General features: G+C 37.4%; 1 protein-coding gene across 2 annotated transcripts in view; it reads left to right on the top strand.

Moving 5' to 3' along the window:
* Window positions 1-21,761, top strand: part of pros1 (protein S) — a 116,110-nt gene that overhangs the window by 83,513 nt on the left and 10,836 nt on the right. The window contains exons 12-13 of one of the 2 annotated variants that reach the window (XM_039744669.1): window positions 2,400-2,568; window positions 12,544-12,692. In XM_039744669.1, the coding sequence (XP_039600603.1) occupies window positions 2,400-2,568; window positions 12,544-12,692 (318 nt within the window). Of the gene's footprint in view, window positions 1-2,399; window positions 2,569-12,540; window positions 12,693-21,761 lie in introns of both variants that reach the window. The other variant, XM_039744668.1, reaches the window with a different exon arrangement.

The raw sequence follows: 21,761 nt of genomic DNA, 5'->3' as shown, positions 1-21,761 counted from the left end.
GTAAAATTAAATATCCCATCATCTAAAAAATGCCTTGACAGATTTGACTGAAATTTGGTGATGTTATAGAAGCACTAAAATTATCTGACACATTTTTTCTTATTTGTCGATATTTATTAATTTTATGCAATGTGCATGCTGTGTGCAGAATTGATTGACGGGCCATGTGACCACCACTAACCAATAGGGTAGACAGATGACTGAAGATGGGGTGGTGTCCTGGACAGGAAAAGAGAGATGTGATCATTGTTGTGAAATGGAAAGAGAAAGTTTAGCGAAGGAAAATGCAGGCTCAGTGGTTAGCAAGCCCTGTTTTTTGCTTTTGACTACTATTAATCTTAGATGCATATTGGCTCCTATCTTGGTTATCCATTTTGTTCTACCTACTGGCAGGAAGTGTCAAGTGGCACAAAGCATTCTCACATGATGAGTGTTGGGGACATTATTATTAAAGGCTTTTGAACACCAATATATCAAAGAAACAGGGTGGGGATGGGATTTTGACCCGTGTAGTTTCAGGATTCACTTGTGCATTACCAAAGGGTGCAATGTACAATAACAACGCAGAGGCTTTTCCAAACTGCTGTGTGGGAGTGAGTGTTGCGATCAGTTCAAAAGTGCAGTGACCACCAATGAAAGACAATAACAATAAAGAATTGTTATTATTATAATTAAAGACCGGAGCAAATAAAAGGTGGAATTGGACAGAGTCAGATGTGAACATGGTAGGCTGACTAAGTGGTACCATATAAGACAAGGTGTTTGTTAATGAACTCAGAATTAGGCAGTTGTAGGTGTCAGACTCTTAGCATAAAACAAGACATGGCCCTCCATTGCTTTACAGTAGGTGATGGTATTTGCATTGTATAGTGATGAACAAATTACTGCCATATTGAATTAATAAACAAGGTCATTGCTAGTGAATAACATGAAAGAATGAGGACCGTACACATCAAAAGTTATACCTACCTTATATGGCAGGAGTTGGATATCTACCCACATCCCATCCAATTTCCCAATGCATATGGCTGGATATGCAGTTTACCAACCAGAATAACAGTGTTTGGCATGGAACATCTGTACTTGCTGAAAAGTATAATAAGAAGATTGTTAAATCCTGCTGAATCCCAAGGTTTCTAACATCTCTAGTGTTGGGTAGTCTTTTGGCCTTTGAACCCTTACAGGTTTATTTTTTCCAACATTCCATCGGCTGGAGTTTTTGTTTTCCTCTCTTCCTTGGCTATCTGACAATGGATAGTATTGAAATCTGTGTGTTATTTAAGCTATAGGGACTCCCCCATTTATACATCTTATTTGTATGGTGTGTGTGTATGTATTGTGAACCACAAGGGAGCCCCAAACCTCAGACACAACCACACAGACTCAAATCCCATTTAAAAAGATGGTTTATTTTCACAATATCTTCCACAAAGGTTCCAGTAGTGTAATAAACACAAATGTCTTCACATTGTCTCTTTTCTCCTCTACACTTCCCAGGGAAGCAACAAGGTTGTTCCAGAGGACTACAGTATCCTTGCAGGTATCTGGACAGATACAATTGCCCGGGGAAGCTGCCTGCGATTGTGTCAGGGAAGCCTCAAGTCCTGCTGGGTTGCCTTTCCCTGTAATTTTCCATTATACAGTATGGTCCTCCCGACTGGGTATTGTTCCTGGGTCCAACCCAGCTGGGACACCGGTGTACCCACTCTCACACTAGGATCTTCTGCCTGTCTTCTGGTTGAGACAGGATGAGTTGCAACATGTTTCTTGTGGTAGCATAGGGCTGGCCTCCCATCCAGTTAAGGAACCATGCTCCATTCTGGCTAGAGCACCCACCCATGTGCGTCATCCATCTCAATATTTATGTGTTTTCCTTGTTATTCCTTTATTTCTTAAATATTTTGTGCTATTTATTTTTTGTTGTTAAGCACTCTGACTTACAATTTTTGTACAGATCTGTGATAAATTAATAAATGTTGCAGTGTTATTTTTGTGAGCATGAGTATTAGCTTTGCAATGTTGATAATGTATGAAAAATATAAAACCTAATCCCATTGAAATATTTTTTCACATTAATTACTAAAATATATTATTAAAACTTGAGTGTATATTTGCTGATGGCAAATACAGTATATGACACCTAACATACATTTCCTTAATATTCTTTTTACATTCATTTGCATGAAATTTATCATTGATAGTTTGCTTTTTTGGATTTGCAGCATACCTCTAGATTTTTTTCCTAGGAAGATTAATCATTTTGTATTTTCAAAGCTGTATTTAGCCCTATCTCCTTGAATAGAAAAAATGGTGTTACGAATTAGCCACTGTAAGAATCTTTTATGTTTTAGTAGATTCTATAATGATAGAATATTTACAATCAGCGTTATTAATTCCAGATTAACCCCCGTATGGATGGCTGTATTCGTGCCTGGAATCTAATGAATCAGGGACCATCGGGAGTGAAAGAAGTAATTAAGGAAAAGGAAAGCAAGCACTGCTTTGTGGAAGTAGAAAGAGGTTCCTATTTTCCTGGCTCTGGGATAGCTCAATTTCAGATAAATTACAGTAAGTTGATTAAAGCTATGGACATATTTGGTACTACATCATGTCACAATTTGTTTAGCAGCTTTGAATGTAGAAGTTCAACCTAGGTTACATATTAACCCTAAGGCTTTATTTTTTGTGTGACAGAATTCCATTGTAATTTTAGCATTCTACATAGAGGCTCTAAATATTTATTCCCACTTGATCAACAACTTATGGTATGATTTGTTTACCAGATCTACTTGTAGAAAACATCACTCAGTATTTATATCATCAAATAATTTATACTTTATAAATGAGGAGCAGTCATCGTCATTTCTTTTTTCTCATCTTGTGGAAATGTTTTATTTAACATTACACATTAATATATTGGTTAATTTCTCAGGCATGGGGTCTGCGCACCATCTGTGACTTTTCTTTGTTGTCCAGTTACATTGTTTTTCTTCCCATATGCCAAACACATTCAGGTTAGGTTATTTGGTCAATTTTAACTGGGTTCTGTGTATCTGTGATTGTAAGAGTGTGGGTGAATATTTCACAGGTTAATGGGATATGTTCATATAATAATAAAAACATGCAAGTAAACAAACAGTGCTTTCTGTGTAAACAAGAAACATTTTCATTTTTATATGTTGACAGCTAAATTTCTGTTTTGCTCTCTTTAATCTGTTTAAATTTGGAAGTTGGTAATGGAATTTAATAGTTATTAAATATGCTGAAACATGACAAAAATGCTTGGTAAAGATTGCTATGTAAATTGTTTTCTTGCAGAGCATTATGAAATAAGATTTAATACCCCATAAATTTACTGGAGCAAATTGTGTTTAGAAACACAGATGGATGGATAAAAAAATCTTGATGCAGCATTGTGGAAACTATTCATAATTGCTACAACAATATTGATTAGGTACACAAAAACAAAAGAGGTGAAGCTGTTCACAACCTCAGAAGCAGTGGGCAGGTGGCAAGAAACAATCTGGCATAGGGCAAGCTCACTTTACTCACCTTAAACATGTAAAAGCTCTCTTTAGTGCAGTGAAAACGGAAACACATGTTCATTGCAAATACTGTATAACATTCTGAAACATGATTAATCCAGTTCTGGATCATAAAGAGGTGGTGTCTATCTGGGCTTAAATATGGACAGTGCACCAGTTAATCGCAGAGCCCACTAACAAACTCACACACTCTTAAATGGGCAACTTAGAGTCAGTACTTCACTTAACAGGCATGTCCATCTTGATCTTTCTGTAAAAGTCCAAATATTTCAGGTTAATATATAGAATGGCAGAGACTTTTTGGGAGGTCACAGAGGAGAAAACTGATTTTGCCTATGTCAAAACCTTAGAATTTGATCAGTCGTTAAGATCAAAGGGGTTCATAAGATTCACGTCTAAAGCAAAGCTAAAGCTTATGCGAGGAATGTCTAAAGTGGTAGATTGGTAAAAAGCAAAAAATGACATTGTTCTTCACTAACAAAGTTCAACATTTCAACTGTGCATGCCTCTTATAAAATTTTTCTGCCATTATATCATGAGTCAATTGGCACTTGCCTAGAAACAACATTGTAATTAGTAGACATACAAAACCAAAAGCCAGTCTTCAAGTCTATGACACTGTTAGTCAACCAAATACTGCATTTCTGAACCAAAATGATGGGAATTCATCTTCTGAATTGTGTACTGTACTTTCTCACTCTATCTACCATGGTTGAAAAGAACAAGCCTTCTTGGACAGTTTGTTTTAAAAGAGCAAAAAAGATTTGGAAAGCCTTTCTTTAAGAAGTTAGCAGAAAAATCACTAAGTCATTGTAAAGAATGATACACCAAATATAGGGATCAATCATCAAAGTACAGGGAGCTACATGATATTCAGTTTTGGAAAAACAAAGATAAATTAAAAAACAATCTGAACCAAAATTGTTTTATTGCTTTAAAACAAGTCTCTCTGCTTTATTTTAATTATATTTGGAGGCTGTTTGATACAAGGGTGTTGACTTTTATAGTATGAATGTCATGAAGTAACACGTCACATAGTGAACACATTACATGCCATGCTATGCAAAGAAACCTAACATCACAAAGCTCCAAAATGTTTGTACATATGAAAAACAAACATTCATTTGGCAGTAAGTTAAAATCACCAAATTAACCCTAAAAGTATGAATACATGTTAAAATACTAATGTGTTTTGGGCAATAAACAAATCTTCTTCTTCATTCGACTGCTCCCGTTAGGGGTCACCATAGCAGATCATCTTTTTCCATATCTCTCTCTCCTCTGCATCTTGTTCTGTTACACCCATCACCTGCATGTCCTCTCTCACCACATCCATAAACTTTCTCTTAGGCCTTCCTCGTTTTTCTCTTGCCTGGCAATTCTATCCTTACCATCCTTCTCCCAATATACTCAGCATCTCTCCTCTGCACTTGTCCAAACCAACACTATCTCACCTCTCTGACTTTGTCTCCCAACAGTCCAACTTGAACTGACCCTCTAATGTACTCATTTCTAATCCTATCCATCCTTGTCACATCCAATGCAAATCTTAGCATCTTTAACTCTGTCACCTCCAGCTCTGTCTCCTGCTTTCTGGTCAGTACCACCGTCTCCAACCCATATAACATAGCTGGTCTCACTACCATCCTGTAGAGCTTCCCTTTCACTCTTGCTGATATTCATCTGTCACAAATCACTCCTGACACTCTTCTCCACCCATTCCACCCTGCCTGCACTCTCTTTTTCACCTCTCTTCCACAATCCTCATTACTCTGTACTGTTGATCCCAAGTATTTAAACTCATCCACCTTCGCCAGCTCTACTCCATGCATCCTCACCATTCCACTGACCTCCATTTACACACATGTATGCTGTCTTGTTCCTACTGACATTAATTCCTCTCCACTCTAGAGCATATCTCCTGCACCTCAACCTGCTCCCTACTATCGCTACAGATCACAATGTCATCAGCAAACATCATAGTCCACGGGGACTCCTGTCTAATCTCGTCTGTCAACCTGTCCATCATCATTGCAAATAAGAAAGGGCTCAGAGCCGATCCCTGATGTAATCCCACCTCCACCTTGAATGCATCTGTCACTCCTACTGCAGACCTCTCCATGGTCACACTTCCCTCGTACTTATCCTGTACAACTCTTACATACATCTCTGCCATTCCCGACTTCCTCATACAATACCACAACTCCTCTTGAGGCACCCTGTCATATGCTTTCTCCAGGTCCACAAAGACGCAATGCAACTCCTTCTGGCCTTCTCTATACTTCTCCATCAACACCCGCGGAGCAAACATTGCATCTGTGGTGCTCTTTCTTGGCATGAAACCATACTGTTGCTCACTAATCATCACCTCCCTTCTTGACCTAGCTTCCACTACTCTTTCCCATAACTTCATGCTGTGACTCATCAGTTTTATCCCCGTGTAGTTACTGCAGTCCTGCACATCCCCCTTATTCTTAAATATCCGTACCAGTACACTTCTTCTCCACTCCTCAGGCATCCTCTCACTTTCCAAGATTCCATTAAACAATCTGCTTAAAAACTCCACTGCCCCCTCTCCTAAACACTTCAATGCTCCCACAAGTATGTCATCTGGACCAACAGCTTTTCCATTCTTCATCCTCTTCATAGCTGTCCTTACTTCCTCCTTGCTAATCCATTGCACTTCCTGATTCACTGTCTCCACATCATCCAACCTCTTCTCTCTCTCGTTCTCTTCATTCATCAGCCTTTCAAAGTACTCTTTCCATCTGGTCAACACACACTCCTCGCTTGTGAGTACATTTCCATCTTTATCCTTTATTTCCCTAACCTGCTGCACATCTTTTCCAGCTCTGTCCCTCTGTCTAGCCAATTGGTACAGATCCTTTTCTCCCTCCTTAATGTCCAACCTCTCATACAACTCATCATACACCTCCTCTTTTTTATTTATTTATTAATTTTATTGTAATCATTCCATACAAATCAATCAATTTTTACAAAAATTAGAAATGAGAACAAGTCGACCCCCACCCCTGAGAGAGAGAGAGAGCATGGCCAATGGGGTAAAACTTAAGGCTTGTAAACATACCTAAATTGATGAGTTTGATAAGCAATAGAGATGAATGGAGAAGAAAAAGAAATGTGGAAATAATTGCTTTCTTGGTGCATTAAGAGCTTATTCTAAAATATTATTGATTAGATCCTGCCATGTTTTGAAAAAAAAAATTGTACAGATCCTCTAACTGAGTATTTGTTTTTTTCCAATTTCAGATAGTATAAAACATCAGTTTCCCACTGACTTAAAAGAGGAGAGTTAGGATTCTTCCAGTTTAGCAAAATAAGTCTGCGTGTCAAAAGTGTAGTGAATGCAATCACAGTTTGTTTGTCCTTCTCCACTTTAAACCCATCTGGAAGAACCCCAAACACAGCTGTTAGTGGGTTTGTAGGGATTGTGACACCAAGGCTGTCTGACATGCATTTAAAGATTTTGGTCCAGAATGATGTTAATTTGGTGCAGGCCCAAAACGTGACCCAGTGAGGCTGGGACTTGATTGCAGTGTTCACAGGTTGAATCCTACCCTGGAAACATTTTGGAGAGTTTTAGGCAAGACAGATGTGCTCGATATATAATTTTGAGTTAAATAATTGTATGCTTTGTGCATATGGAGCTCGAGTGAATTCTCTGCATTGCTATTTTCCACTCCTTTTCTGATATATTGATTAAGAGATCTTTTTCCCAGTGTCATCTTGTATCTTTGAAAGGGAGGGACTGTAAAATATTTTTATATATTGCAGAGATGGTGTCTAAGTCCTTGAAATTGAGCAATATGTTTTCCAGCATGGACGAGGGTGCAAGATGAGGAAAATCAGGAAGGTTCTGTTTAACAAATTTCCTAATTTGAAGATAGTGAAAGAAATGTGTAGCTGAAATGTTAAATTTGGAATGTAATTGTTCATAGGATGCAAAGATGTTGTCTATATAAAGATCTCTAAGCAAGTTAATCCCACATTTTTTCCAGATATTAAAAAGGTTGAAAGAGGTGGTTCTCTTGCAGAGGTGCCACAGATAAAAGCTTCTCCTTCTTAAAATGCTTTCTACATTGGTTCCATATTCTGAGTGAGTGAAGCACAAACATTTATTGGGGCACAAAGCAGGGAATATAAAGAAGTACTGCAGGATTTTACTTCTATTGCGGACCCGGTCTGTGTATGTTCATCTATTTGTGTCCAGGTTTTATAGCTTGTATGTTTGCTGCCCAGTAATAAAACTGAAAGTTAGGTAGAACCATGCCACCTTCTGCCTTTGGTCTTTGTAGGGTCGCTCTTTGGATACGTGGATGTTTTGAGTTCCAAATAAATTAGGTTATTGTTAAATCTAATTGCTTAAAAAATGATTTATTGATGTTTATTGGAATGTTTTGAAATAAAAAAAGAAGCTTAGGAAGAATATTCATCTTAACAATGTTAATTCTTCCAGCTAGAGTGAGATGAAGGGTTGACCATCTATGCAACTCTTGCTTAATTTTTTCTATTCAGATGGCAAAACTTTGTTTATAAAGAGCTTTATGTTTACTTGTGATGTTTACCCCTAGGTATTTAAACTGTTCTGCAATGGTAAAAGGTAGGGTGTCTAATCTAATATTATATGCTTGAGAATTCACTGGAAGGAGTATACTTTTATTCAGATTAATTCTGAGACCAGAGATCTTTTGAAATTCTGTGCTGTTAAGACTGCAGGCACAGAGAATTTTGTGGGTCTGATATATACAGTATCGTCTGCATATAGAGAAATTTTCTGTTCCAGTCCTTCTCTGATAATCCCCTTTATCTGATCAGCATTTCGACAGTGAATCGCCAGTGGTTCAATGGCGATTGTAAATAGCAGCGGTGACAAGGGGCATCCCTGTCTGGTACCTTGTTCTAGCTTAAAGTAGTCTGAACTAATGTTGTTGATACAAACTGAAGCTTCTGGATTGGTACCTGTCATACAACTCATCATACACCTTTTCTTTAGCCTTCGCCACCTCTCTCTTCACCTTGCACCTTATCTTCTTGTACTCTTGTCTACTTTCTGCATCTCTCTGATTATCCCACTTCTTCTTTGCCATCCACTTCCTCTGTATACTCTCATGTACTTCCCCATTCCACAGCCAGGTTTCCTTATCCTCCTTCCTCTGTCCAGATGTCAAGCCAAGCACCCTTCTTGCTATCACCCTTACTACATCTGTTGTAGTTTCCTAAATGTCTGGTAATTCTTCATTACCACCCAGTGCCTGTCTCACCTTCTCCCTAAACTCAACCTTGCAGTCTTCCTTTTTCAAATTCCACCATTTGATCCTTAGCTCTGCCGTCACTCTCTTCCTCTTCTTGATCTCCAACATCATCCTACAGACCACCATCCTGTGCTGCTTAACTACACTTTCCCCTGCCACCTGTTTGCAGTCTTCAATCTCCTTCAGATTGACTCTTCAGCATAGGATGTAATCTACCTGTGTGCATCTTCCTCCACTCTTGTACATCGCCCTATGTTTCTCCCTCTTCTTAAAATACGTATTCACTACAGCCATGTCCATCCTTTTGGCAAAATCCACTATCCTCTGACCTTCTTCATTTCTCTCCTTGACACCATACCTACACATCTCCTCGTCTCCTCCATGTCCATTGATATCCGTTCCAATCACCACTTTTTGTCCCTTGGGTACACTGTTCATCACTTCATCCAACTCACTCCAAAAATCTTCTTTCTCATCCGTTGCGCACCCAACTTGAGGTGCATATGCACCAACAACATTCATCATCACACCTCCAATTTCCAGCTTCATAATCATTACTCTGTCTGACACTGTTTTCACCTCCAAAACACTCTTGACATACTGTTCCTTCAGAATAACCCCTACTCCATTTCTCCTCCTATCCACACCATGAAAGAACAATTTGAATCCACCTCCAATCCACCTGGCTTTACTCCCCTTCCATTTAGTCTCTTGCACACCCAATATATCAACCTTCCTTCTCTCCATCATATCTGCTAACCCTCTCCCCTTACCAGTCATACTGCCAACATTCAAAGTTGCTACCCTCAGTTCCACTCTCTTTACCTTCCTCCTCTCCTCCTGCCTCCAGACATGTCTTCCACCTCTTCTTCTCCTTCTTCAGCCAACAGTAGCCCAATTTCCGCCAGCACCCTGTTGACTAACGTTGTTGTTAACCCGGGAGTCGACCGTTCCGGTATGGAAATTTGTATTGTTGTCTGCATATAGATTTGGCAAAATTTTACACCGGATGCCCTTCCTGACGTAACCCTCCCCATTTATCCAGGCTTGGGACTGGCACAAAGCAACACACTGGTTTATGCATCCCCTGTGGCTGGGTTATTTAGGCAATAAATACATAAAAATGGAATTAATAATGCGTTGATGAAGCCATCAGTTATATTAAGAAAATTTATACAGTATGTACAGAATACTGGAAAAATGAAATGTGGCCTTGTATCATTTATTGTATGACATTACCAAATAACAGAAATTAAAACACAAAGGTAAGTAAAAAACTGATTGAAATACTATACACTTACACTTTCACAAAACTAATATTCACCATTGGTATAATTATGTGAAGATGAAAGTTGTTGGTGCAAGTGGGCTGGGGCCACAGGTTATTTGTTTTACACATACACATAATTTAGCGAGTTGCATTCTCTGACAAGTAACAGCCACTCTCATCATTATTTCATAGGTGCACCACTTCATCCAGCAGGCTTGCTTTCATATTGTTTGGGACATCCAAATAACTAACTTACCTTATTGGAACAGGTCTCATGATATACTCAAAACACTGCTGGGAGCAGCAAGCTGCACTTATGCAGCACTGATGAGCCATGGATACATGAACGAGTGTTTGAGACATCGATACATCTTTCATTAATGTTCATTCAGAAATGGGGTACATTTCAGCAAGGATATATTATACTGCAATGGATCTTACAACAGCAGTTCTTTAGTATGGTGGAGAGAGAAAGCAGCTAAATTCCCCTTTGTTTTTCTGGTCAAATGAGACACCTGTCCCAGCTACATCTGTACCCTGTGAAGGGGGTGCTATAGGGCATATTGCAGAGACATGTCAGCTTCGTGTCCATATTCATATTTTTCTTTAAAGGAAATATAAAATTGTAAGTTCTTCATAGATTTAGTCAGGGCCTACAGCTAATGTTCCACTAAGGCATATTCGTACAGGAAATTAAAGGGCAACCATTGTTGGAGCAATGTTTAATGTTAACTTAGAAAACAAAAAAAATATTTTAATGGTTTTGCACATGAGTGGCTTCATATTACATTTTAATAGGTATCTAAATTGTTGTGCAATTTTTATTCCCAAGTATGTAACTTGCTGTGAAAATAGTTAATGAGAACTAATCTAATGTTAGGGCTGTTTTGCATGGTATTAATGTGCTTGTGAGTGTAAGGCCTACAACACAAGTGCCCTGTATACTGTGAACTTCATTCCTGCTTTGTGTCTGATCATAGCAGGACAGACTGTGGCTCTCTGTAACCCTGCAATGTATTAAGCAGTTCCAGAAAGTGATTTGTTTGAATTAATAATAATAGTAATAATAATAATAAATTTTATTTATATATTGCCCTTTCTATGCTCTAAGTGCTTCACAGAGTCTCAGAAAGAAATAGCAGGTATATGTAACATTAGATACAAATGTTTCCTGAAAACAACACTAAATCAGATAGATACAGGATACATAAATCATTAAGCAGAATAAAAGACAGTAAACCAGAGTAAAATACTAAATTCAATACTAAAAGAAAAGCCTAGCAGATAATGCACAAATTATACTGAGCATCTAGAGGAAGACTGAAAGATAGGGCAGAATGTCAGGTTAAGTTAAACACCTTCCTGAACAGATGATTTTTAAGTTGTTTTTTACAGGAATGAATTCAGTCAGATAATTTAATTAATTTTGGAAGGTAATTTCAATGTTTGGGCACTATACAGCTAAATGGCCTGTCACCCATAGAGTGCAGGTTAGTGTGAGGCACAACAAGATTGCCAGAATCAGAGGACCTTAGTCAGCGAACAGGAGCATAGTGATGGAGAAGCTCACTGATGTAGTTCACTTTGAAGATTAATAATAGAGTTTTATATTCAGCCCTGTAAGACACAGGGAGCCAATGGAGGCAAAGCAGGATAGGTGTTATGTGCTCTTTGTTGCCAGTTCATGTTAGGACTCTTGCAGAGAGATTTGAATCAACTGGAGCTGTGATATAAAATTAGAAGCAGCACATGCCAACAGGGAGTTACAATAATTTACTTTTTTAACTTCCAGTTTAAAAGTTCAAAATGTTGTTCTCCCAAATCCAGTCACCAAGAGGAATGCATTTTATCAGGCAAATGTTGTCAGTAGCTTTGCAAGTTTTAATTTCCCAAGCTGTGACTGAAAGTGTTTAATTCTAGTGCTTAATTTTTACAGATGCAATACTGATGCCTAAAGTACAAGTGCCACTAGTTAATGACTGCCTCAAAGATTTCCAAGTTGAAATACACCTCATACTAAGAGCTAGATTATTCCAAGTACTCCATTAATGCATGAAAACTTTCAGTCTTGCCATGTTTGGCATCTTTGTAATAACCCTGTACTGCATATAGAAAAAGATGAAATACCTGGGCATGGTAAAGGAATCCTCCATACCCTTGTGTGAGCCTAATAAAAATACTATAGAGACACCAATAGTGACCTTGACTCAGAAGAGACTTTCTTCCAGTACATCTATTCTTTGTTTTTCTTGTAAGGTTGATTTGAATACTTGAAATAATTAATTGTAAGTTCCCTGACTGTACCCAAAAAAAGGCTAGATAAAAGACATTGTGTAAATGAATGGTTAAATCAGTTATAATATGGTTATTAATGCAAACCAAACTAAACGGTAAAATGTGTGATGCTCTTTTATACATAAGTAATATAATTTGTGAATTTTGCTTTTATTAGCAGATAACAGTGATGATGCTAAAAATCAGTCACTGAGTTTAAACCTAAATATCCGTACATCCACAACTACTGGAGTCTTGTTTGCTTTAGTCCAGGAGGATACAGTACCACTTTCAGTGGCGATTGTAGACCCTAGATCAGCAAATGAACAGGTAATCTCTATATTTTGTTTTATTTATGGTTGACATACTGTTTTATCTTAATTTATAGAATTCTGAGTTTAATATTTACTTTGATTTCCATCATAACCAAAAAATGTTTTAATCATACCAATTTTTTGTCTGTTTTACTTTTCTACAATTGTTAACAGTTATTTATTAGTAATGTCTGTTATGCTATTTTTTCTTAAGGATTCAGAGAATTGTACTTGGGTAATTGTTGTGCAGCAATTGTAAGCACGTTGTCTTAGAGCAGGATAATTTGTGTGTGGTACAGATTAAGGGTACAAAAAACCCACAAATCTTTGTAAATTGACCTATTTCTGGGGAAAGAAAAAGGAATTCAAGAAAAAACAATATCACATTTGTAAAAGACAGTAACTTGGACAACAAACTAAGGAAAACACAAAAAAATGCTAAGAACATCAAGTTAATATATTCATTGAAACTGGTGTGTCAACAAGGCATGTGGCATGTGTTGGTTCAGAAAATGTACTACTGTCAGCCTCAAATATAAAATGCTATGCACTGCATTTCTGTCCACCCTGGCCATTGGACCTTACTCCTTTTCTATGTTAACTATGTTGTCTTATTTTAATTTCTTATTTTATCTTTTATTTTTCTTTTCTTCATTATGTAAAGCACTTTGAGCTACTTTTTATATGAAAATGTGCTATATAAATAAATGTTGTTGTTGTAACAGTTATGATGGGATTCCAGAAATGTAAATTGTGTAATGGAAAAAGATGTATTCTTCATTTTCTATATTTTTGCTGCTTTAACAGTTGTGTGCTTAATTCCTGTTAAATTTGGAAAGATAATCTGCAGGCAAAAGTGTAGTTTGTTCAGAACAAATGGTTAAAAAAATATAAGAATTTTGTAAAATTGTTCATATTCAGAATCTAGTATTGGTTTTACTTGTTTATAGTTTGGACATACCTATACATAGTAAGTAAACTACCATTAAACAAGTATTTCCCAACCAATTAAGCCGACAGTTCTGTCTGATTGTGAAACACAACTTAACTCCATAATAACTATGTAACCATACAATAATTACTAAAACTGAAACTAATATATACTGTATATAAATAAAAATGCTATTTGTGAAAAAAAGATGTGAAACAATAAATAAAAACTATCATAAAATGGCAAAACTGTAATAAACTTAAACCTCAACCATAACACTAGAAGGATCCAAAGAAAGCAAAAGGCAAACAGAGGGAAGTAATAATGCTGCCGCAAAATTGATTACACATCTGAATGACTATCCTATGTGTAATATGAAGTCAAACCAGCTAAGAAAATTCTACTGAAATTTTATTTTGTATTAATCATAAAATTTTTAATCAAGAACTAATGCAAAAAAAGAAAAAATGATAAAAGTATGTTTTTATCTTGTTTTTAATATGTTCTGTGATGCTTGCTTGATGTACTTTTATTGGTAAAATATTACAAATTTATATTCCATAAAAACAAAAGTTGCCTTTCCAGTCCTTTTTACACTTTATTCTAAGTATATTAAAAAGGCTGGAATTTGAAGAACAAAGAGTGTGTCAGGGCATATAAAGACAAGCATTCTGAAATCTATGAAGACATAAGATTAACAGCTTTATGTATATAGTATAGTTAAACTAGAATTGCACTGGATTGTGTTTCAGTTTTTTTAAATGAAAATCAGCTGGTATGAATCAGATCAGTTCTTCAGTGCATGCCCGCTCTTTGTGTCATGTGATCTGTTCAAACATAACCAGTAAGGAGTGAGGCAGTTTTATTTGGTTTACTAAGTAATGATTGCTCTATAAACTGGTAGATACTTCTTAAAGGGAAACAACCATGATTGTCTCTGTCTTATAAAGTAATTTTTCATGTAGAGACCTAAAAAAAAATCAAGGCATGAAACAATGCAGCTGTTTTTGTATAAATTACCAGACAAGAGCAGATTGGCCTCTTCACTGAGGAAAGAGCTCAGACATCCTGGAATCAGTATGGCAGTTAGGGAGCTGACTGGCTATGCACAGCTTAGTCCATAAAAGCAGTCTAAAAAAGCACATGTATGGATGGCACTGCTGTATAAATTATATAACATCAATACAGTGTATATGTTTATAAATTACTTTAGTGTTAAAAAAGAAATTGACAAAAATAATAAAAACACACAAATGTAATAGTCATAGCTCAGTCTTTTAGAGGGCTAGGTTCCAAGTCCTCCCACGAACTCCATGAATATTGGACAACCCACTACTACTAATTTTAAACACAAATACTGCTCCATAAAACTGATTGTAACAAATGTAGAAGCAAAAATGTAACATACGTCCTGTAATTTACGACCTACACTGCATGTCGGCTTCATTAATATATATTTTTTTAATTCTTGAAATGAGAAGTTACTTTTGCATGCACTCAATGCCATAACACTTGGCTCACTGTCAAAGTTATCTCAACATTAGGTGTGTCATGATGTGTAAACTAGTTGCACTTTAGTATCAAACTTTCAGATTCTTTTCAGGTTAGTGACAGTTTTCTGTTGGCCTCCAGTATCTTCTTATGATCCAATGGCATGCTATTTAAGACTGGTAGTGATATCTTAATGTTGAGGAGCATATGCAGAGGAAAACCTCAACTGAACTGCTCAATCCATTTAAGCATTTTAGACATACTGTACATGAAATTCTTTATCTGTTTATCTTGTTGAATATTGTTTAATATTGTTTTATGTCATTTTTGGAGTTATTATTATAGTTTATTGCATTATTGTTTGTTTTAATTGTTATTTTCCTGGTGACATCATGTCACCAGTTTGTTTAATTTTTTTTTTTTTTAATGAACCAGTTGATTATATTCCATCTTTATATTACCTACTGCATGATGTAATCAAGGAGGCATTATAAAAACTGATGTTTAAAATTTGGATTAAAAAGGAATGAATTCATAATAATCAGGAACTCTAGCACTTTCAGAAACAAGGAATTGTTGAATTCAGTTTGGTAATTATTTTGTTTAGAATTTTGTTTTTGACTTTTTAGTTAATATTTTGGTGGTACGACCTTCCTGATTTTACACCAAGACCACTCTTTTATATCATCTCCAAACTACTAATTTTGTTCCTCTGTTGCGCAACTGAAATTCAACTCCTTTTAGACCTATCTTTTTTTTTTCCCAAAGTCAACAGCTTATTTTAGAATATGGTAAATCTCATGTAAAGACATACAGTATATTAAAACATGTATTCTTTCTGCTGTGTAGTAGATAAATACACTGGAACCTCGGTTCACGACCATAATTCGTTCCAGAACTTTGGTCGTAAACCGAGTTGGTCGTGAACCGAAGCAGTTTCCCATTCCGTTCCAGACCGTACAAACTGTATGTAAATATGTAAAAATATGTAAAGATTAAGCATAAATATAGTTAATTACACCATAGAATGCACAGTGTAATAGTAAACTAATGTAAAAACATTGAATAACACTGACACAAAACACCCAGGCTCTCTGCTCAGCTACACGAGCTGGCTCGCTCGCGCTCTCTCTCTGTAGCACACACACCAACAATGCCCCTCCCTCCCTCCCTCCCTCCCTCAGCTACAGGAGCAGCCTGGCTCACGCGCTCTCTCTCTCTCTCTCTCTCTCTCTGTAGCATGAGCACGAGCACACACACACACACACCCCTATCCCCCTCATCCCTTCCCTGTCAGCTGCGCGCTCTCTCTCTGCGCTTGCTCGCTCGTGCTCTCTAATCTCTCTGTAGCAGGTGCTCGCGCAGCATTTTTTTTTTTAAAATGAGTTTTAAGCACAGCAGAAAAAAAGGAACATCGACCAAATCCGAAGTACATTTAAAAACCAACTCACAAGCAACCAAAAGAGTAAGATTGCAGGAGATCACGCTACAGTATTAAACTTAAAGCCTGATTGCTGTAAACAGTTTTTATAAAATGAGTTTTAAGCACAGCGGAAAAATAGGAACATTTGAAAAAAGAGAAAGGTAACATTGCACCTAATCGCGCTATGAAAAACTCCATCTGCAAACACTTTCATGAGTTTTAAGCACAAGGAAATAAAGCAAACATTTGCAACAAATCCCTTTATGAACTGAAAAATTAACTTTTGAAAAATCCGTAATACAAAAACCACCAAGAAAACTAACCTTGCATGAGTCGAGTTCTGGCATGAAATGTTTTCCTTGAGGTGTTTTCTCTCTTGTGATTTCTTGGGTTTCTGGTACTTTTAGCTGTTTAGCTGGTGGGAGTGAAAGCCTCATGCAGCCATTCCAAAAACAAAGTTCTTGTGACCCAACCCTTCATGTTTGCTGGCAGTCTGGCTTTGTTTACATTGTGCTGCTTGAAAGCAGGAGGGTTCTCAGATTGGTAAATGAGTAAACTGGTAAACAGTTTTACAACCTCTTGTAATTTCTTTCTTTACTTCGATTTCAATTTTCTTCAAAATTTTCTTCAAACCACTCTTCACTTGCTTAGAAGCCAATGGAAGAAAAACAATGAACAGAGCTCTTGCAGCAGCTCGCTTGCTTTCTCTCTCTCTTTCTTTCTCTCTCAGGCTGCCTATTGTGGGGAAATGGTGCGCTAGCACGTACAGCCTGCAGATAGGCAGGCAAACAGTGCAGCAATCTCCTCCTCCCCCTCCCCAGCAGGCACGTGCTTGCTCTTGCTCTCTCTCTCTCTCTCTCAGCTCAGGCAGGCAAGGGAAACTGGCTTGTTCGTATACCGAGTGTGTGGTTGTGAACCGAGGCAAAAGTTTGGTGAGCTTTTTGGTCGTGAACCGAGTTGTACGTGAACCGGGACATTCGTGAACCGAGGTTCCACTGTATATAGGTTTTGGCTACTTTATCTGGTATTGGTTACTTCCACTAACCCAATAAATAGTGTCAATGGCCTTCTTGGAGATGATTTGTCAAGTAACTACTGTAGATTGTCTAGTTCATAGAACTGCACTCTTTCTGCTGTACCTTACTGAATAGAATTTAATGTGACATCTGTCAGAAATTATGCCAAACAGTAGACTTTTCTGGATAGGCCCCAGCTTGGAGTGTATTATCATCACAGAATTACATAGGTTAGCCTAACAAAATATTTAAATATATTAAGCGACCTTCATCTAGTCTTTCACACAGATTGTAATTATGTGTGAAAGTTTATGTGACATACTTGCTGCTTCTTGTACTTTTCTTTCTCTCACAGTCTCCATGAAATTCACTTGTGTGCCTACACTAGGGAATGGTACCCCTCCCACTCACTCTCATCCCTTTCATATTCCTACAGGCAGTGACATGCACACACAATTTGGTGAATAATGGCTGAAAAGGAGAGAAGTGACATTTTACAGAACAGTATTTGTTGCATTTTAATCCTGTGTGCCCAGTTTTATTTCTCTTTTTAATTTTAATGGAAACTTGGCCATTATAGTAGTCACTAACTTTTCTAAAAATGTATGTTCATGATTGCTGACTCTATTAGATTAACAAAAAAGAAGCATCTTGACAAGAAAAAAGAGCAAATATCTTAAAAACAGGAGTTCAAATTATAGCCCATGGAATCAAATATTTATTTTCCTTCATGAATTGACTATTCTTGGTCAAGTAATAAGTTGGCTCCAAAGTGAGAGTATGAGTAGTGTTGTTCTTAAATGTTAATAGACCTCATTGTCATGTAAACTAGCTCAGTTTGCTATAAACACTTAATTTCTGTTACCCCATGTTAAGGTAACCGCAAACACTAGTATTCTCATCCTCAAAGATGAGCACACTTGCAGAGGTTAAGAAACAGTCTTGTCAAAAAGAAATCATCTCACTGGTGCCATATTCTAGATCCAACAGATTGATGCTGACTTGTCCCCAGTGTGCTATTCAGCCCAGAAGGCATATTGCAAAATGGCAATGACTCAAATACTTAAAATGTGTTAGGAAATATACAAGTCTCATCAAAAACTAGCAGCCATTGGCCTTTGTTTAGTTCAGTTCACTGTCAGGCTCAGATTTTTGCCTTACAATAGGGAGGACGCAGCACCTTTTATGGCCCGTTTTTGCACCCTGGTAGAGGTGTGTGCCTGATGCTGCCACACAATAAAGGAATGTATAATGTTATTAATACAGCAAAGATTAAAATGAAACATACATTTCACTTATGCACAATTCTATAATATGACTGATATTTTACTGTTTTTGAATTAAAATAAAGACATCTTGTGTTCCCTGTTTTTCATATTTACTACCTTCTTTTTCAGTGTAAAAGTGTCACTATGCTGCAGTCTCTTCAATGTGAAAAGAGCACCTCTCATAAACTCACAAGATCCTTGTAACATGCATTTTATTCGAAAGCTGTAGATTCCTAAAGTTATTAATAAAGGCTATGCTTTTCATCACTATAGTTAGTTTCTCAAGCTTATTTATTGGCGATACTTTTCTATATACCCTTGGGCACCTCGTTGAACCTGTACTCATGGAAAACAGTATTGCAGTTGATTATGTCAGCTTCTTACAGCATCTTTTATAGTCTGTTGCGGTTTTCAGGATCTCCTCACTATTAAAGATTTATCAAACAACTGTTTTTCATAGCACACAGGATTTTCTGTCTTTCAGCTGAACTGCATCCCCCAGTAAAAATGCTGAAAGTACTTTTAGTTAGCAGCTATAGCAGAGGCATTGGTGCCATTCATGCAGGCATAAGGCAAAAGGGATCCAGAGTTCAGACCCCATCATCAGCAGAACCAGTGTATAGTCTGAAAACTCTGAAGAACAGAGTAAGAAGCCATCATAATCCAGGGCGGTTGTTGGTCCAGCCTGCCTTGACTGATGGCAACAGCCAGATATAAAGTTAGTGCAGTATTTAGAAAAAAAGCCTTTAGCTTTTGGGTTGCAGGGGTGTTCTCCATGTATCTTAACCTGCTTGCAGATATTCCAAAAAAACTATCTCTCAAAGTTCTGACTGGTCTAAGATCAACTTGGCCTACACTTTCAACAGACACTGATTAGCCTATTAGTCACAGGTTCCCCATTGTCTCAGCTTCCAGTTTCTGTAGTGCACAGACCTTGGTCCACTTTGGTTTATATATTTTTCTGTACTCTCATATCTGGTGAAGGAAACTGAATATCAGTGAACATTGGTTCTATTACTGCCAGTATTTGGTACAGCTGAAGTTGTCCCAAAACATTGTCTTACCCACAGTAACAGTCATTTTGCCTTCAATGTTTGTCTATATCTTTAGCACACTGTCTCCAGTAAATATGTGGCTCGTTAGTTAGTTTTTTTTTTGTTTTTGTTATATTAAAATGTCATATATGCACCATAATGCTAATGCTTTCTCAAAGGTTTAGGCTGTACATACTGCTGTCTTTCACCCCCTCCTACTGTTGCTTCTAACTACTGTCCCTTCAGCACCCTTCCTGGAAAGACGGACTTCCTCACTGAGATAAGAGGTCCTGTTGTTGTGTAGTGCGCCTCAATGAGTACATGCTAAAAGCACTTACAGAATGCAACATCTTATTAACTTTTAATTTACACACATAAACACATAGTTAAGTAGGAAAACGGAGGTCAGTCTCATGGGTTAAATATACATGAACAGATTTTTTCATGGTGGGGTTGCTCATTAGTAATTCTGGACTTCATTGCATGTTTCCATGTTACTTGGGCTTACATGTTGCTGCTCAGGGATCAGAGAACTAGGATGTAATGTATCTGTTCAAGCTGTCTTTCACTCTATTGCCACATCTAAACATGGGTTTTCAAGTCTTTGAGGAATGAAATCACAATACAAACCTTTGTTTTATTTATAGTACAGCTTATAAACCCTTCTTTACTGTTGCCTAAATAATAACAAGAAAATTCCACTACTTGCCTTCTTGCTTTGAGGTTTGAATAAATATGTTAAACATTTTAATGAACCACTTAACATAATTTTCAAATACAGTAGTAAGACATTGTACAGTATATAATGTCACAGTGTGTAATTTCAACAGGATAATGTGTTATAAAATACTTATACAGTATAACAAGTGTTGAATTAGCAATCAAGTTTTGTATTTTGCTGTTGCATACAGTAAACATAACTCTGCGACATAGTTTTCTGTGAGTGTCTGCCTTTTTGCTTAGTGTTTAATGTTATTTTACAGCAAAACTTGTCATTATGTGATCTGATTTGTTTTGCTGCTTTTGCTCTGCACGTTTAATTTTCTTATGCTGTGAATCTTGTAATAATCTTCTTCTTTCGGCTGCTCCCATTAGGGGTCGCCACAGCAGATCATCTTCTTCCATATCTTTCTGTCCTCTGCATCTTGTTCTGTTACATCCATCACCTGTATGTCCTCTCTCACCACATCCATAAATCTTCATTTAGGCCTTCCTCTTTTGCTCTTCCCAGGCAGTTCTATCCTTAGCATCCTTCTCTCAATATACCCAGCATCTCTTCTCAGCACATGTTCAAACCAACGCAATCTCACCTCTCTGATTTTGTCTCCCAACCATCCAACCTCTAATGTACTCATTTCTAATCATGTTCATCCTCATCACGGCCAAAGCAAATTTTAGCATCTTTAACTCTGCCACCTCCAGTTCTGTCTCCTGCTTTCTGGTCAGTGCCATCGTCTCCAACCCATATAACATAGCTGGTCTCACTACTGTCCTGTAGACCTTCCTTTTCACTCTTGCTGATATCCGTCTGTCACAAATTACTCCTGACACTCTCCTCCACCCATTCCACCCTGCCTGCACTCTCTTTTTCACCTCTCGTTCACAACCCCCATTACTCTGTACTGTTGATCCCAAGTATTTAAACTCATCCACCTTCGCCAACTCTACTCCCTGCATCCTCACCATTCCACTAACCTCCCTCTCATTTACACACATGTATTCTGTCTTGTTCCTACTGACCTTCATTTCTCTCCACTCTAGAGCATATCTTCACCTCTCCAGGGTCTCCTCCACCTGCTCCCTACTATCGCTACAGATCACAGTGTCATCAGCAAACATCATAGTCCACGGGGACTCCTGTCTAATCTCGTCTGTCAACCTGTCCATCACCATTGCAAATAAGAAAGGGCTCAGTGCCGATC

Source organism: Polypterus senegalus, chromosome 2 (assembly GCF_016835505.1).
Source record: "Polypterus senegalus isolate Bchr_013 chromosome 2, ASM1683550v1, whole genome shotgun sequence".
In the NCBI taxonomy this organism is placed as follows: domain Eukaryota; kingdom Metazoa; phylum Chordata; class Cladistia; order Polypteriformes; family Polypteridae; genus Polypterus; species Polypterus senegalus.
The sequence above is the reverse complement of the archived record's forward strand: the minus strand, read 5'-3'. Positions and strand labels throughout refer to the sequence as shown.